Below are 18,831 nucleotides of genomic sequence, written 5' to 3'. Positions count from 1 at the left end.
CCTACCACAACTGTACATTTTAATATTTCAGCAGGTATGGTATTAGGTGCTGGGTATATGACAAGATCTAATCCCCACAGCAAAGACAGCACAATAAGAATGGAAGAAGGGAAACATGAGAAAGGCTTCTAGTGTTCCTACTGTGTAAGTAAAACAAATTGTTTAAATTTCTAAGTAAAAAATAATAATTTTAATGCTTATTTCTTATTGGTTTTTGAGAGCGAAGAGTGGGAATCTGAGAAATATTCATAATTCTGGTTCCAATGACAGCTTGTGCAATGTCTAAAGGTGGCTAAAATGTTATCTGTGTTCCCTCTTCTGAAATCATGCCATCTCACTATCAAAAAGTAGACTTTTTTTAATGACTGATCAAAGAAGGCAAAAATAGCATGGGGTATTCTTAGTTTGTTTTTCACTAGGCTACTAAGCTCCAGCCTGTTGTGTGTTTCTGTTGTTTTCACTGTTGTGGTTGTTTTCTTTGGGATTCAGACACTACACTGTATGGCAAGTCAAGCATGACGAAACCAAGGCCCCAATCCCAGCTGACTGACTGTCCAACAAACAATGAACACTAGCTTACCATGCCCATGAGAAACCCCACAGCCTAGTGAAAACCTACCATACACAGCAGAAAACATTTTTTTAAATACAGAAGATAAATTACAATATGAACCAAAGTGATAAATTCACAGGAGAGGCAATATGGTATGCAATGAGGGTCCAGGAAAGTAAAGCTTATACTTGTAAAACAATCACTTGAAAAATGGTATTAGTATGAAGTGGCAGACATTTCATTTTCTAGAGGAAAGAACACAAGGGCAAGCAAAGGTGCAGCCAGCTAACATGGGGATTTTAGACCCTCATCAGCCTCACACAAGCACTGCTCCAGAGGGATTCTCTACCTGAGAGCAAAGTGAAAGACAGCAATACAAAGCAGCAAAATAAATTCCCTCTGAGTGTCTTTATCTGTGTGGGAAATTGTATTTTATATTTTACATTTTTATTCCTTTACTTCTGGAGGGAGACAAATGTGTGCCAAGAGCATATGTATGGAGGTCAGAGGACGTGTGAGAGTCAGTTCTCTTCTTGTACCATGTGGGTCCTAGGGATTGAACTTAGGCCATCAAGCTTAGAGGCAGGTGTAAATCACTTAATTTTTACATGGATGTTTGATTAGAAGAGGTTGTATAAGTTCTATAAACTTGGGCAGCAAATGGCTTAGTAGATAAAAATCAGTTTCCACCCAAGGTTGACAAAGAGTTCAATATCCAGACACCATGGTGAAAGGACCTTCACATGAGTATCCCCTCACACACACAATAAAAAATAAGTTTTAAAATTTCATTTATTTTATTTTTGGTCTTCAGCACACCAATACTTAAAAAAAAATACATTTCTTTAAAAAAGTGGGGGTGGGGGGGTGGAAAGGCTAGAAAGATGGCTCAGCAGTTAATAGCACTGGCTGCTCTCCCAGAGGACCGCATTTGATTCCAGCTCCCACATTGCAGTTCTCAACCATCTATAATTCAGTCCCAGGGATCCAAGTACACACGGCACACAAACATATAAGCAGGCAATACACGCAAATAGTTTTTAAAAATTAATTTTACTGTGTGTGCATATGTCTACGCACCTGAGCCACAGCTCAAACACATTTAGGCTGCTTTTAAATATCACCAAAACTTATGGCCACCTCAGCTGGACCCTTTAAGCTATCCAGTGGCCATGGCTAGCAATCTCTTTCAAGCTTCCCTCTCTTTTCAAGGCTCTGAGTAACTACATACTCTACACTCAGCAGATGGCTTTATCATTCACTAGATTCTAGTGACTAGAATATAAACTTCATAAAGGCAAGGTTTTGTTGTAGACAGATCTCATACATTTAGAACAGTGCCTGACATTAATATATATTAGATGACCCAGTAAACAAACTGAGAAAGTGTAATCTGTCAACTAAAGTCCCTAAGGGTCTCCTGCCCTTTAAGGTACAAACTTAATATAGTCATAGCCTTTCACCCTTTCCCTCAGTTTATGATGAAGACATTTCTTTTATTAACAGTTAACTATTTTACCTACAAGCCTGTTCCATCTTTATCAATTATCCATTTGTTATTAAAATATTTTAAAATATTTCCAGCTACTGATTCCTTTCTCAAAGAATGTGTCTATATTTTTGTGAACAAAACTCAACTTCCTGAACCTTAGAGAGTTTTGAAGCTATACTATTTCACAGATATTCTTGTGTGTGTGTTGTGTGTGTGTGTCGGTCTGTCTAGAGGGAGAGGAAGGGAGACTGTATGTGACGAGTGTGTTCTGCTCTTTCATGTTGCTTTATTCCCTTGAGATGGGTCTCTCACTGGTCACCTGGCAATCCTAGGGATCCTCCTATTGTAAAATACTGAAGTTAGTTACAGCCTGTAACCACTCTGGGTTTTTTGCATGGTGCTAAGGATTTGAACTCAGACCTTTGTGTGAATGCCTTTATCACAGCCATCTTTCCAGACCCAAGATACCTTTCCCTAAAGTAGATGTCTACATTTCTAATCTGCTTCTTTATATTGCACCCTCACTGTGTGTGTCTGGTTTCCAATGTAGGCTGCACAGAGTTTTCAAGATAGCATCTATTGAGCAAATGCACTGGTATTCCTTACCTCATCTGGTCGCAGGTAGTCCCTTCTTCAAGCTCATTTTCTTAATTTGTGTGACATATTTTCTCACCTGACAGCTCTTCCAGCTCCTCTGCCCGCTCCTAAAAATGATGATTCCCAGAGAGGCCTAGCATGTTCTTTGCTTTAAACACTCTAAGTGAGCTCACCCACATTCACAGCATCAAGCAATACTTATATGTATGATATATAATATATACATATTAATTTTATTGATATATAATATTATATTAATAATATTATATTATTATATATTATATATTAATAATATATTATATATATATATATATATTTTTTTTTTTTTAATGATCCCCAAACTCTATCCCAGCCAACTTCTGTTTGTACTAAATGTCAGGCTTGAAATTCAATTACAAGATATTCTCAATGATGATGACCATCAACTTCCAATTAACCACCACCTCTTTCCAAAGTAAACCTGCCTCTTTTCTCCTGGTTCTCTACCTCAATGGTTAAGCAAGCCAAGTTCTTTACTCCCTACTCTCCAAATCTATCTAGTTTACTGTCAGCTCTCAGAGACATCACTATTTAAAGCTCTTGAATCCATGCCCTAGGGCAGTGTTTTAATTCACACAATTATTCTTGATTAAACTGCAGCAACTAACCTATTTTGGAATTAAGCGTAAGTGCTCTTGATCCTCGTTACTTCTTCCACACACAAACGCACACACGCGCACACACATGCACACTTCCCCACACTCCAGTTAACCTACAATGCAAGGGCGGCAATAACTACCAGCTGGAAACCATCCTACTGGCCACCATTACGAAAGCAACAGCATTAGTTTCCGCTTTTTTCATGTCTACTTTTATGTTTTATTATATGTAAATATGTCTATTATATGAGTTATGTGCCTATTATACAAAATGTACTTATATAAAAACACATATATATAGCACATTTAATTTATACACACAAACACATATATATGAAAGAAGATACCTCAAATCTTTTATGGATACAGGAACATAAAAACACATGAAAACCACCAACCTGAGAAAAATGTGCAATCCTCTCAACCTGACAAGACAGCCCCCGATAGCTTTCTATCTCTGTTAACCACGTTACCTTTCTAACAATACTTTTACTCTGAAACTCCCCACACTGTCTCACCACCTGAAATGTTCTAACCACTTTCTTCCAATTTTTGTGTGCTTTTCAAGCCTCAGCTCAAACTTAGCTACTGTTTAAGGAGCTTCCTTTTCTGGAAGCTCAAACTCAGTACACATCACTACCACAGCATTTAAACCACGGTAATGCAATTTCTTGTTTATATGTCTATCTACTCCTCTTTGTACTGCGAGTACCTAGCATGACTCATGATACAAATTAAGTATTCGATGTCTTATTTTGTTTTTTCACAAGTGCTCAAGAGACAGTGTTAAGAGGAAAAAAAAAACCCACATTTTTGTTTGCCCAATACAGCAGAGAGAAGTTATGCTAAGGTCTGTTTTCTGTTTTGTTTTGGTTTTGTTTTATAGACAAGCACAGTGGTGCACACACTGTCTCTCTAAAATACTTTTCTTTTCTGTGTATGAGTATTTTGCCTTCAAGTATGTCCATGTACCATGTGCATGCCTGGTGCCTAAGGAGGCCAGAAGAAGGTATCAGATCCCCTGAAACTGGGAGCTGTACCAGTTGTGAGCCACCAAGTTGGTGCTGGGAATCAAACCCAAGTCCTCTGAAAGATCAACAAGTACTTTTAACCACCTGGCCATCACCCCAGGCCCCCAATTTTAAGTTTTTAATTTTAAAATGCCCTTACATTATATTTGAGTCTTCAGATGTTAGCTACAGACAGATTTTTAGAAAGTATTTTTGTCATCTACCAAACTCCAGCCAATTAACCAATAGATTCAACACATTCTGAAATATGCCTTACATAAATTTAAGACCTAACATGATTCTGAATAAACACGGCAAATTAATGACACACGTTTACCTTCCTTTTCTAAAATTTCTCTTCAGTCAAAGTGAAGGGAAAAGAAGGCATAAATGAATTTTTTAAGTATGGAAAATAAAGTATATATAGTACCTGAGTTGCCAAAACAAGGAACCATGAAAGTACCCACAAAGAAAGAACTAAGTACAGAGGCAAGGTGACTGCACAGGAGCTGTGGGCCTTAAACTAGGGTTGGCTGAAATTTTAATAAAGAAAATGGGATCCCTCGACTCTACGTCAGCCCTAACACCAACTATCCTTCCCACAAAAAGGAGCCGTGCTTGAAACAGGAGCATTAAGGAAAAAAAAGACTACAAATGGAACCAGCAATCCTCCTCAAAAAAAGGTCCCTCCGAGTATGTAATGGGAAATATACTTACCTTATCTCAGAATTGTAAGTATGGATATGTGTATGCAATTAATCTTCTTTAAAGACATTAAAATTGCATGCATGAGTGAAAGGAGGTCTGTCATCCAACAAACAGGCAGTTCACAAAGAGCAAAGGGAAAAGGGGTAAAAAAATATGTTTGGCCAGGCATGGTAGCACACATCTATAATCCCAGCACTTAGAAGGCTGAGGCAGGAGAGTTTAAAGCATGAGCTACAGAGTAAGACCCTGGTTCAGGAAGTAGGGAAAGAGGGAGGGAAAATATTCCTTTAAAATTCAAGGAAATCCCAAAATTTAGTTTTCAAGAGTCCACTAAAATACAAAAGAGCAAATGATTAGAAGGTAAAAACAAAAATAGAGCTGGGACTATAGCTCAGGGGAAGAGCACTTGCCTAGCATGTAGGGGGCCCTGGGTTCAGTTCACAGCACTGCAAAATAAATGGATAAATAAGAGCATTCAAAAAAAAAATATGTCCCTTGCTATATCATCATGAAAAGTCAGAGCATTAACACTACATACACATCAAGAACCAAGAAAGAGAAACAATCAGCTTGAACAGCACTGAAAACTAGAAACACAGTAAGTTAGGTGTCTATAAAGAGGAAGTTGTTTGTCTTTCTATATAAATACAACTGGGAAAGAACAATTTTACATATATATAGTATAGCACCTGAAAAAGTTATCTTCTATCTAGCCCTTGATAGGAAATTATAGAAAAAAAAATTGTGTTGTTCAAACAAAGACATAGTATCCAGCAAATGAGATAAAATTATAAGGGAAGATCTGAAATGAATAAAGAGTAATCAGTCCATATAGAAGCAGATGACAATTCTTAAAGCTTAAACTTGGAAAAAAGAACAATGGGTGGTTGGTATGATATGCCAATTTCAAGATGGCCACCAAGACCAAGTCCCTTGACAAACCCTTTCTGCATGATCCTCTCGAGCAGCAGTTCTCAATCTGTGGGTCCAGACAGACCCCTTTGGGGAGTCCCAAATGACCTTTTCACAGGGGTCACCTAAAACTACTGGAAAACAAAGATCAGTATCATTCACAATAGTAGCAAAATTACAGTTATGAAGTAGCAACAAAAATAATTTTATGGTTGGAGATCACCACAACATGAAGAACTATATTAAAGAAACACAGCATTAAGAAGATTGAGAAGATTGTTCTAGAGTGCAGGCAAACTCTCTAGGGGTGCACACAACTGATAGAACACAAATCTGCTGACTGTGAATTAGGGAGGTTATTATCCTAAGTGATCTGAACCTATGGCAAATGAGTTTGGCCAACCAAAAGGAGGCTTCTTGGCTGGTCTGGAGACACAGAGCAAGGCAAAAAATTAATTCCACTGACAACCACAGGAATATGAGAGACGGTGTCTATAATCCCAAACCTAACTTCCACCTGGACCGCCTTATGAGGAAGCTTTAGCTAGGTCAAAGCTGCATCCGATAGTTCTATAAACCCTTAAAATGCCAGAAAGCAGGAGGAAGACTGAATAGGAAATGGTTACACCTGTTAAGTATGGTAAAAGGATTCAGGTTCAGACTGCCCTGGATCTTCTCGATTTCAACAAACAGGTCTGCTGCTAAATTAAGTATTCCTGCCCCTAGTTTGGATCGAAGTTTTTCTAACTTTAAAGGGAAGGAGGTAGGGAGGAAATGGGAGACAAAGGCGCATTAGGAATCTGCTAAGCTTTCTGAATATAAGTTTTCACTTCTATGAGCTTCACTGATGGGATGCAGTATCACTCAGTAAAGTCCCTAAAGTAGCAACAGCAGCAACAGCAGCATTGCCTGCAAATTCATTAGAACAATCTGTGGGCCCACACTTAGACCCACTGAATAAAAATCTCTGAAGGTAAAGAAGACCCAGCAAATCCGTGTTTTCTTTTCACAAGCCCTCTAGGTGGTGCTGCTATATGCTCACACCTGGGAACAACTAATCCAGTACTAACTTCTGCTGGTATCATACTAATCTTCCTGCTGTAGCCAAGAGGTAACACATTTCAAAATCTGACCTAGCTAACATGATACAACTGCAATAATAATGATAATAATAATAATAGTTTGCAGAATAAGTAAGAGATCAGGCTACAGATGTCTTTCTCTGACTAGAAGCCCTTTAGGAAAGTGTGTTTAGGACCTGTATGTTCTCCTTACTGTCATGGTGCTCACTAATCCCTATTCCTTTTTCCGTACACAATCATATGTTGCTCTCACTAGCTCATTACTGCATTAGAACTTAGAAGGAGGTAATACCAAAAGAAAGACAAATCTGGGAGCTAGAGACATGGCTCAGCACTTAAGAGCATGTGCTGCTGCTCTTAGAGGACCCAGGGATTCAGTTCCTAGAACCCACATGGCAGCCATGATAGTCTGTAACTCCAGTTCCAGGGGATTTGGCCTTCACAAGGCACCAGGTAAGTGTGTTGTGTATACATGCAGCCAAACATTCATACACATGAAACAAAAATACTTTTTAAAAGAATTGTAACAAATTTAAATCTGGTACAGTACAGTCTAGCATTTGCTTACAGAATAGAAAATCAAGTAAAATAGAGAACACGTGATTCAGAAACTGTACTATGCTATACCCTGGCCTTCCACTTGTAGGTCTGTACTTTTAAGCATAGGGAAAAATGTTTCAAAATGACATCTCAAGTGTCCCTCTTCCACCCACCAGCCTGAGATCTTCAGAGAAAAAAATTCTATCTACATAAGTATACCAGAGGCTGAAGTGCCCAAGAACTGCAAGGAGAGTTGGCTTATAAAAATTTCAGTTTAAAATCAATGGTGGAAATACAATACCAAACATGTGTGATAATGTCAAATCACTTCTAAGTGCTTCAATATATTCCAAATCTAATACATTAAGTAGATTTAAATATATTAAAAGCAAAATGCAGAGTTTCATCATCTTAAAGACAAGAGAAATGCATTTAAGGAAGATACCAAGATACCAAGCTTTCATCAAATTTGAATGTTTTAGAAGAACTACGAGGGATTAAACACAGCTTTCCAAAGCAATCACACAGCACCCATTTAGCTTCCCTAACCGAGAGCCCCTGGCAGCTTCAAGATTCCACATGCTCTATCAGCTCATAGTTGTGGAACGCTCCATTACTCACATGTTCCTTTGGAGCCCTTTCTCCATAAAGATGCAGATAGCATTAATATCCTGGGAACTGTCAACAGAACAATCCTTACACTTAACACAGTTCTTGCCAGAATAGTATGGTAACTACTTCTTTAGTCAATCTTGAAAATAATGAACTAAAATTTTAAATGTAGAAGCTAAAACTGATACAAATGTCTATAAAACTATATGTATGAACAGTTACTGACTGTGGTAGTATTATACTCTAACTGTTAAAATACCTTCACTTTTAAATCTCAAGAGAAAACATAAAAACTTAATTGTACTTATTTTAGAAAAACTAAACAATTCAGAAATACTCAAAAAATTTCACAATTGGTCTTCCTAGGACACAGCAGCACTTTACAGCCTTCCTTCCCATATTTCTTGTATATACAAACATACTTTATAGGTATGTGATCCTAAAATATATTCACTCTTGTACATTTTATATTTATTTTATTATGTGACTGCCTGCATGCATGCTTGTGCACCACATGCAAGTCCAGTGCCCAGAGGCCAGAAGAGACTAGCAGATCCCCTGAACTGGAGCTGCAGGTGGCTGTAAGGTGCCATGTCAGTTTTTGAACAGAATCCAGGACCTCTTGGGAAGCCAGTGTTTTTAACCACTGAGCCCCATTAGATACTCCAGCCCTATTAGATAGTTGTGTATCATGGCAAACTCTACCATCTTTGAAAATATTCTTTAGACTAGCTTCCTGCCCCATTTAAAAAAAAAAAAACTGTAAATTTACCTATTAGTTAAATAGTTTACTCAGAATACATTAATTTGTCACAAAATAAAATTAAACAGTAACTCGTTGATATCTTGTACTTTATCCACATTAACATTGAAAAAGTAACGCATACACAAATTTATAAAATACCAAATGAAAGCAATAATTAAAAAACACAATTAAAATTCTGTAGGTTACTTATATTAAACCAAATATATTTGTAGCCAAACTGCTTTCTAAGTGTCTATAGCTGTATCCTTAGATTAACACTGTTATTCATGTTGGCCAGAGATGCTTCCTTTTCCAGTGGCTGACATTCAAGAAAAGACTTTTAACTGGTAAAATGATGAAAATAAGAATGTTCAGCCCGAAACTGAACATCTATATCATCCCCTCCAAGACCCAGGGAACATCAAGGAAAGGGAAACAGAAACATTGTAAGCGCTAGAAAAATAGTTCTCAACCTGTGGGCCATGACAGGTTCAGCCCTTTGGTAAACCTCTATCTCCAAAAATACTTACATTATGATTCATAACAGTAGCAAAATTACAGTTATAAAGTAGCGACAAAAATAATTTAAAAGTTGGGGAGGTCACTAAAACATAAGGAACTGTATTAAAGGGCTGCCAATATTATGAAGGTACAGAACCACTCTGCTAAAGAATAGAGAGGAGTCCTACAAAATGCTGGTTTCTAGATATGACAAGAGTAATCTCACCAAGAACAAACACACAGCAACTATGACTACCTGCATGAGTGTGCTCATGCACATGCACAAACCCAAAGACCCATAGACTCACACAAGAGAAGAGGACTAGTTGAGAAGAAGGAAGCTATCCATAAGAAAACATATAAGAGAGGGCAATGGATGAATACACAATACATTGAATATATGCATGCACTTGTCAAAGATTTAACAAATAATATGATGGTAATTATAATAATAATAAACCTCTATTGATTATCAGCAGAGAAAGGAAAGGGGCATCCTGCAAGATCGAGAACTATTTTTTATTTTTTAATCAACAAAAAATCTTAAGAAAGTTGGCATAAGGGTGACTTGAGTCTTCTCACTCAGGTTTTTTGTTTCTGTTTTGAGTCAAGGTTTCTCTGTGTAGCCCTGAACTCACACTATAGATCCAGTTGGCCTTGAACTCAAGAGACCTGCCTACTTCTGCCTCCAAGTGTTGGAATTTTGAGCATGTGCCACCATAGCTAGCTCTTCTCTCTCAGTTGAACCTATAAAGCAATCCCTGGTTAATACTAAAAGTAGGTGGAATCTTTATTAAATAATATGATGAAAAGTGGCAGGGCAATGAGCAAAACCACACACATTTTAACGTTAAAAGCCAAAACACAGATATTCCAAACAACAGAATAAGACAGGAAACAGGTGGGCTGGAGAGATGGCTCAGTGATTAAGAGCACTGTCTGCTCTTCCAAAGGACGCGGGTTCAATTCCCATGCACCCACATGGCAGCTCACAACTGTCTGTTAATGCTGATTCCAAGCGCTCTGACTCCTTCACACTAATGCATATAAAATAAAACCAAATAAATCATTACAAAAAAAAAGAAACGAAACAGTACCATTTTACAAAAGAACATGCAAAAGAGCAGCACCCAAAAAACTAAAGGTATAGTAGGTTCAAATTAACTGTCCTACATCTATTTTGGAATATTGGAAGATATATGAATAACACCTTCTAAGTTGAGATGCTGATATCTTTGGTTGTTAATTTTATTCAAGATAATTTACTAGTGATTAAGAACCTAATAGAAGAAACTGAAAGTAACCAGGGATGAAAATTCCACATCACAGAAATACTTAACAGAATAATCCTGAGACTTCTCACAAATATTTAAGAAAAACAGGAAAGCTCTTAAATAAACCTGAGGCATACTTAAGTACAAAAAAAAAAAAAAAAAAAATCTAACAACTACCTATAAAAAAAAATATCTGACATATCCAAGTTACCAAAACTAAGGGTTTTTCTTTCTATTAAGAATGGGACTAATCCACTCAAACACTTTCGGCTGATTTTGCAAGTGTGGCTGTGTTTAGGAAGTGTGGCCCCTGTTAGGAAGCACAATGTACTTTTACACATGACAACACAAGTTAGATGAAAGGCTCCCGTTGCCCTGTTTCCTCAAAGTAGTGGAAGAACTGAATCCAGAACCTCAACTTGCTGGGCAAGTTGCTCCACCACTGAGCTACACTCCCAGAACCTCTGAGCACTATTTTATTAAGACTCAACAACTAAAATAGTGTGGAACTAGAAACAAGTAATTCTACGATATTTAAAAGGTCAAAGACATTCTCTCTTAGGGTCTTTGGACTGCGAAGGATGTGAACACATGGATCCCAGATATGCCATTAGACATAAGACATGTTAACAGTGACTTTAAACAGCTTTACACAGTAATGGGAACTGCATGCTATCCATGATCGAGACAGCGCAGTTTCTGTTGCAGCTTCACTTCCACTCTAATTCTTATTTGGAAGTTTTATAAAAGCTGTCGGTTCTTGCCACCCTTCTGCCTTAAGACTTGGCACCAGCCCTTTCATTTCAAAGATAACATGCAAGAGCAATTCATGTTTTATAGAAGACTTAAAGAAAATATCTAGAGGTAGGGAGATATTTCATGGGTTAAAGGCTTGCCTACCAAATGTGAAGCCCAGTGTGTGTTTGGATCCCCAAAACCCATGTAAAAACCAGATGGGTGGGGTAATCCCAGAACTTGGGAGAGGACCTGGAGACAGTGAATCCCTAAAACAAGGTAGCCAAAACAATAAGCTCTAGAATCAGGAAGAGGCCCTGCTACAATCTATGATGGAGAGCTACTGAGAAAGGCACTGAATTCAATCTCAGGGCTCTGTAACCTCGCTCTCTCTCTCTCTCTCTCTCTCTCTCTCTGTCACACACACACACACACACACACACACACACACACACACAACATACATGTTCACGTTAAAAAAAAGCGAGATAGCCCTAAGGCAGAGTTAATTTTATGATAATATTATGTTTCAAAGAGAATGAGATAATTTTTTTCAAAAGCTGGAAAAACTGCAAGAGTAAGCCATTTTATGAGGACAAAAGATTGATTAGACATTTTCTAGATTTCATTAACAATTGTTTTCTAATAAGAAAAATATCTGATCATCCTACCTTAAGAGAAAAGATAGTTAAGTATAAATGAAATTCAGTTTTATGTGTTAAAATTATTTTAGCTATAAAAAGCCATAATATTATAGCTTTTTGGAAACTTTAAAAACAAGATAAAAATAAAAGTAAAGGAAAAAGTAAAAATATTAAAGATATGCATATCAATTACTCCATCCTCTTTGCTCATAAATACTATTTTAAAAACAAGGAGCAAGGGTTAGTTTGGTTTTGTTGTTGTTTTCTTCCCCTCTCCTTCCTTAGAAACTTTGCTTAGGAACACAAAGGGACCAATATGCCAGATTCACATAGAAAGCAGTATGTATGGAGTGTTAGGAATAGAAATTGAAGCTGAGTGCGGTTAGCAGACTCCCAACACCCGAGGACTGAGGCAGCTATGGATCACAAGTTCCAGGGCTATATGATAAACCTTTCATAGGTTGGGGGTTGGAACTGGGGAAGGGAGAAGGAAAGAGGGAGGAAAGCAGGAAACAGTTTGGGTAAGGAGAAAATACCCTGTAAATTTTTATTTTGACCTAAAAAAAGAGTCTAGATATACAACTGTATTCATCCACTGTGACTGGGTTTCACTTCTACTCCTGTCATACCACACAGAAAGGGTTAAAAGCTTTAAGGGTGGTACATACCTGGAATGCCAGGAGTGCTGAAGCAAGAGTATCAAAAGCTGGAAGCCAATCTGAGCTACTTCGCAAGACCCTGTGTCTCAAGAGGGGGAAAAAAATCTAATTTTTTTTTCTCAATTGTTGTCAATGGACTTAAACCTACCTAAAATTTCCTTATTACAATCAAATCCTTCTGTAAGTAACTTTAAACTCTTACAATACCTCAAAATTTCTCAGTTAAAAAAATAAAATAGAAGTCTTCTCATCACCAGGAACATCTTTTGCTTCTACAAACATAATGTATCTTGCAAACTGCACTGTCACTACTCAGTGAATAAGCCACAAATCATAAGGTACTAAAAACAAGCAACACAAACAAAAGCACGCATGTTACATTTAACAGACAGGTCCTAACTAAATATGCTAGAGCTACTTAAAACAGTCATGTAAGCCTAATAGTAGGAACCAAGGATACCAGATAATACTAAATATTTGGAATTCATTTTCCTGGTCTTCATTCAGTTAGCAACACCCAAGACAGAAAGAAAACTCAAATGGCAGAACAGAGATTTGATCTTTTCAAACATTAATGCCTTCTTTATCTTGAATGGTAACTAAGGACAGTTTCTCTTGTTAACTCTCCAATTCATTGTTTCACAGCTCTCCTAAGTATGATGAAATTGAGCTGCAGTTTCCAACATTTCTACCTCTGTACTTGAAAACTCCTAGTTCTAAAGCCCGACTCAAAAGACCAACTACACCTTTCTCAGTAACTCCCTCTTCACGTTGGCACTTCAGGGCCTGTTCAATTACCCACTTCCCAGCCAGAATTCATTGTTTTAGCTTCTTTCTATAGGACACAAATTTACATTCTTGTAACCTTTTCTCCGTACTTCCCTGACCCTTCATGTTACTGTCTCTCTTGTTTATGGTCCCATTTTGCTTCTACCATACCCACCAAGAGCAATGTTGTTTTTCAAATTGCCAGTTGCTACCACAGGTTTGTTAAATCCAATTAGTGGGTCTTTATTATCATTTCCTCTTGAATATGAAATGGAATATAATTGAATAAAAAATATCAGACTGCATCACATAAAGTAAAAATATTATTGGGTCATTCTATCATTTAACGTGAGAGTACTAGGTCACAGCATAAAAATGTATGCTGCCTATAGGTTATATATTATGTTTTTTAAATTCGCTGGTCTCCAACTCCAGATCCTCTTGCCTTGGTTTCCCAAGGACTGGGTATATAGAGGATGCCACACCAGGCTGGGTCAGAGCACTTAAGTTTTAAACACTAGTCTATATAATATAACCCAATCTCTCACTGGCCTACAAAGCTCTAACCTGGCCCTGGATAAAGTTCGAGAGACTCACTCCTCTATATCCAAAGGAGCCCATGCAAGCCAGGCTTTCATGCAATGGTGCTGTCAATCATTGTTCTACCTACAGAACATCCAACAGTCTACAACGCCTACCTGTACTCACCTTTGACTATTTAGTATCACCAGGTCCAAAGTCTTTTTATCCTTCCTATAGCAGCAAATGTCCCCTCAATACAAATATACTGTGTGCCTCAACAAATGCCCCATGCCCCACTTTTCACTACTTTCAACATTTCACATCTTACTTTAACCATGCTTCTCCAGTTCTAAAAGATAAACTCCTTTAGAGAAAGAGCACATTTTACTGACAACACTCAGCTGGATACATGCCACACACTCAGTGCCGAAAGCTTGGCAAAACTAAAAAAGATCTAATGACTTGCATTTAAGTTGTTAGGTTGCCTTTACAAGGTGCGCTCCTATTGTGACCATGGATCAACTTTTCCACATTTTTGCTACCACTCCTGAAGCCTTAAGCACAACCAGACTCCAGGTAACAATGTACCTGCTTCCATACTTGAAGGGTTTAAGGCAAAAGGAAGAGCTCAAAGTTTGCAAAGTCAAGTAGATATCAGAAAAACAAACAAAAATCTCATCATCCTTTAGTAGGGAAAACCCCATTTTATACATAAAGATCTCTTATTAGAGACAGGCATTACTAAGCTAAGGAAAAAGGAAAAGTAGCACAAAATAATTGGCTGAAGTGGCTCAATGCCTGTTTGCCTTCCCAAGTGTTGTGAAAGATACATTGGATACATTGTGGCATACTGCTGGGACTGCACAACCCAACAGGCACCTCTTGGAGACCCTGAAGCTTCCCCTGGGTTTCATTTTACATATACAACTATCTTTATCTGTAAGATGTTTGATACACCTGTGTTTTACACACCCATACTTCAACTAACCTCACTCCAGTTAAAAACAGTGCAGGCAACTTTGATAGACTCTGCCAGCTGTTGGTTTCAGCTGTTCTTTTCCTTTTCCACAGTCCGTAAGTATTGCAGGGGTCATTTTTTTTTTCTGCCTGATCATTTATTTTAATTTAAAAAATAATTTCTTTACTCTTTAATTACACCTCTAATTAAAACAAATGCAAATCCTATTATAACTTAGCATTAATCAAAAATCTATCTGTAATATATAAACTTCCTTATCCACATGAAATTCGGGATATTCATCCAAGTAGAGCAACTTAAGGACTGCCTGGGAAAACTTTAAAGGTCATGTAATAACTTAACGTATCAAAGAGGCCCAAATGGCTGTGCTTACTCACTTACAAAGGGCTGAAACTTCTGCCAATGCCTTTGCTATATGATATTTCTTCTATTTCCACCTACCCTTCCTCTTTCAAAAATGCAGATAAACCAAGTCACTCTCAGTAAGAAAGGGTCACATTCACAAATATAGAATTTGGGGGAAATAACAGCAACTTGTAACTGCTGAGCAATCTCTCCAGCCCTTCTTTCTAGATCTCTTAATACTCCGCTATCATCACATTGGCCAGGAAGGGGCAAATTCAAATTATAGCACTCACCAGGCAGGATTCTATTACAGCCTTATTTTGTATGTCATCTTTTATTTTTATTTTATTTGTTTTTCAATTTTTTACTTGTGTGTATCAGTGTTTTGCCTGCATGTATGTATGTATATCACTTGCAAGCCTGGTGCCTGGAGTGGTCAAAACTGAGTATTGGATCCCTGGAAACTAGAATTTCAGAGGGCTGTGAACCACCCCATGGGTGCTGGGAATCAAACCTCGGTCCTCTAGAATAACAAGTGCTCTTAAGCCCTGAGCCATTTGTCCAGACCCTTAATATATTTTTAACAAAAAGGAGAGTGACTTGTTTATAAACAAATTATGCTAAGTGTCTAAAGGTGTTTCATGTAGGTAGCTTAGTTTCATATTTCAAATACTAGTCTCCTTTAGTGTTAAATTAATCTCACTCTTCCCTTGGTCAACACTGAGCATTCATGTTAGAGATGCAGCAAACTGATTCTCTTCTATGATGATGCCACTGCAGTCTGAAGAATGCAACCTTCTCGGTGAAAAACTGCCACTTGATTTTGTGTGTAAGTGCAACTGCATGTGACACTCCAACATGGCTTTAGAAAAACACGTTTTAAACTGTGGTGCTGCATAAAACCAAGGGAAGCCACACTTCAAATATTTCCAATATTAATTTTTTTTAGTATTTTCTCACTTAAGAACTCGTTCAACTGATCAAAACATTTTTAACACCCTTATTTCCTAGCTTAAATGTTTAAACAGCTTAGAAGAAAAAGTCAATGACTGCCCATTAAATGAGAGAAAGAAGAAAATATTCATTTTTGCAGGTTGGAAAAACTTTTATACTCTTTATTTTACAGATAAGAATAGAGCCCATAAAGGTTAAATAATTTGCCGAAGGACACTAAGCTACTAATAGCAGCACCAGAAATAAGATACTTTAATTACATTCTTATCACTTGTCATTTAAGTATTAAAAATAAGTATCAACTCGTAATTGATTCCTGAGGAAGGACTCCTGATTTGTGTTCTACATTTTGAAAGTTGTATAAGCTAATAAACTTCAAATCTTAACTACAAGAACAGAAAGAACTATTCAAAAACTTTGAAGATAAGTGTGTTCCTAAACCATCAACAATGAATTTTAAAATCTATCACTCCAAACCTTGTCCCTCATCTACATATTTGTCGACCACAGGAAGAATTCAGGGACAGCAATGACATCCCACTAAAGAAATTAATAGATCGCCACTCCTTCAGCTCAGGTTTCCAGGTTAAATAAAGAAGAGCTCCTACCATTTTATTAAGCTGCAGCGTGCAGAATGAAAAGTTTGGAAAAAGCATTATTAGCTGGTTTTTGGCCGTGCTGAAGAAGATGTAAGTAAACCTGACATTGTTGCCACTAGCTAAAGTTCTGAGCTTAAAAAAGAAAAACAGAAAAAGTGAACAAGTTTCTTCAACCAAAAGCTTTCTCTCTCCAGCACCCACACTGTTAAGACCGCAAGAGACACTGAAACGTTGTATATTAAGCTTCCGATGTTCAAGGATAAAACACAGTGAGTGAGGGCAACAACTTAGAAGGGATGAGTCTGAAGGACTGCAGCCTAACTCTTTACAATCGTCCCTTTGTTCAACTGACCATTTCTACAAAGTACTGGGAGAACGCACCTCTTCTCTTTGAACAACACGGTCCACCAAACCTCAGATGACAAGATGCTGGTGTGCTAGACAGAGGTTTTATCAATTAAGAAGTGCAGGGTAGACAAGCGCACTGTCTCCATACATACCATTAAGACTAATAAAGTCACACACCCCAATTAGGACCCCTGCTGTCGTTCTACAGTAATACAAATACAATCTCTATTTTAAAGTAGTACCCGTTTAGGAAGGGATCGAATTTAAAAACATGGTCATCACACTGCTGAACACACGCATAAGCAGGTTTAAAGCTGTGATAAGCACAAAATCCTTACCCCATTTTGCCCAGTGAAAACCTGCTATGAAGTTGCTGCTTAGGCTACCGAAATAACTTCCAAGAAATTTTCTCCGTCTGTTATTTTGCAGTTGCTTTTCCACCCCCGAGATCTTTTCCGGAGGTAATTCAACGACGCTGACAATTCAGTTAGTTCTTGTCGGTAAAATGATTTCACTCGAGCTGACGCCAAAACGTTCGAACATTTGCTTATTTAGACTTCGAAAGGTTGCGCGGAGAATATAGCACTCAGTTATTCCACAAAATTAGTGTACATGTAGGGAAACGCAAAAATCAGCTTCAGCGAGTCTTACAAAAAAAAAAAAAAAAAGAAGAAGAGTTCGCTGGTCATTTCGCTCACGTCCTCCACGACACTCAGGGAGCTAGGTTACTCGGCCTTCTCTGGGCTAAGGCGGTGGGTTCAAATTTCACCACACCAGGTCCCTAGGGGTGGAGCGTGCAACCCAACGCGACGTGCACTTTAATAAAAATCTTAACGACAGCAATGCCACAGTCTCCCTTCGCTTACATTAAGAAAAGAAAAAATTATATAGAAAAAATCTCGAAGTGCAAACCCCGGCCGCTCGCGACGTGCCCGGCACACCACATTGGAATCTGTCCTTTGAAGGTTCGTCCTCCTAAGACTCGGAGTAGAGAGGAGGCGGAGAGCAGGCAGAGAAGGCTGGGAGGGAGCGACGCGTTCTCACGAGGAGCATCCGCGGAGCCATTTCCAGGCTGGCGGCTGGCTGGGGGCGCGGCGGCCGCCGGGGAGCAGCGCGGGGGCCCGAGCCCACCTGCTCGGCTTACCGGCCCCCGCCGAGCACAATGGAGCCCCGCTCGCGGCCGCCCCCTCTTCCCGCCTCTCCTCGCCGCCCCGGCGGCCGGGGCCTCGGGCTCCCGACGGCGGGGGATGAACGAAGCAGCGAGCCCGGCCCCGCGCGGGCCCCGGCACCCAGCCCCCAGCTCCGGCGGCCGCGCGCCCCGGCGACAGGCTCGCGGCTCGTCCGAGGTACGGCGGGCAGCCGCGGCTCGAGCCCCCGCCCCGGCTCGTCTCTCCCGCTCCGCGCCGCCTCCGGCGCTGCCCTCGGCGGCCGCCTCCGCCAGCCCGGGGCGGCCTGGCGCCCGTCGCCGCCGCGGACTCCACAGAGCCACTCCGAAGCGAGCGCAGCCGAGGGCGCCTCTTCCCGGTCCGCGCGACCGGCGCGAGGCGAGCACCGCAGCCGAGCGGGAGCGGAGAGGGGGCGGGGCGGGGCGGGGCGCGCGGCCCTCCCGGCCCG

General features: G+C 39.3%; 1 protein-coding gene across 3 annotated transcripts in view; it reads right to left on the bottom strand.

Moving 5' to 3' along the window:
* The window catches only part of Homer1 (homer scaffold protein 1), a 100,149-nt gene extending 82,064 nt beyond the window's left edge, over nt 1-18,085 (bottom strand). For 2 of the 3 annotated variants that reach the window (XR_008722209.1, XM_055625291.1), the window contains exon 1: nt 17,556-18,085. Coding sequence is in view for 2 of the 3 variants with exons in the window: in XM_055625291.1 (XP_055481266.1) it covers nt 17,556-17,560 (5 nt within the window). In the remaining variant the exon portion in view is untranslated. The remainder of the gene's footprint in view (nt 1-17,555) is intronic. The other variant, XM_055625290.1, reaches the window with a different exon arrangement.
* Between the last annotated feature and the right edge of the window lie 746 nt (nt 18,086-18,831).

This window comes from Psammomys obesus, unplaced genomic scaffold (genome assembly GCF_907164565.1).
Source record: "Psammomys obesus unplaced genomic scaffold, mPsaObe1.curated_primary_1811, whole genome shotgun sequence".
NCBI classification, from domain to species: Eukaryota; Metazoa; Chordata; class Mammalia; order Rodentia; family Muridae; genus Psammomys; species Psammomys obesus.
This window is presented reverse-complemented; position numbering and strand designations above follow the sequence as displayed.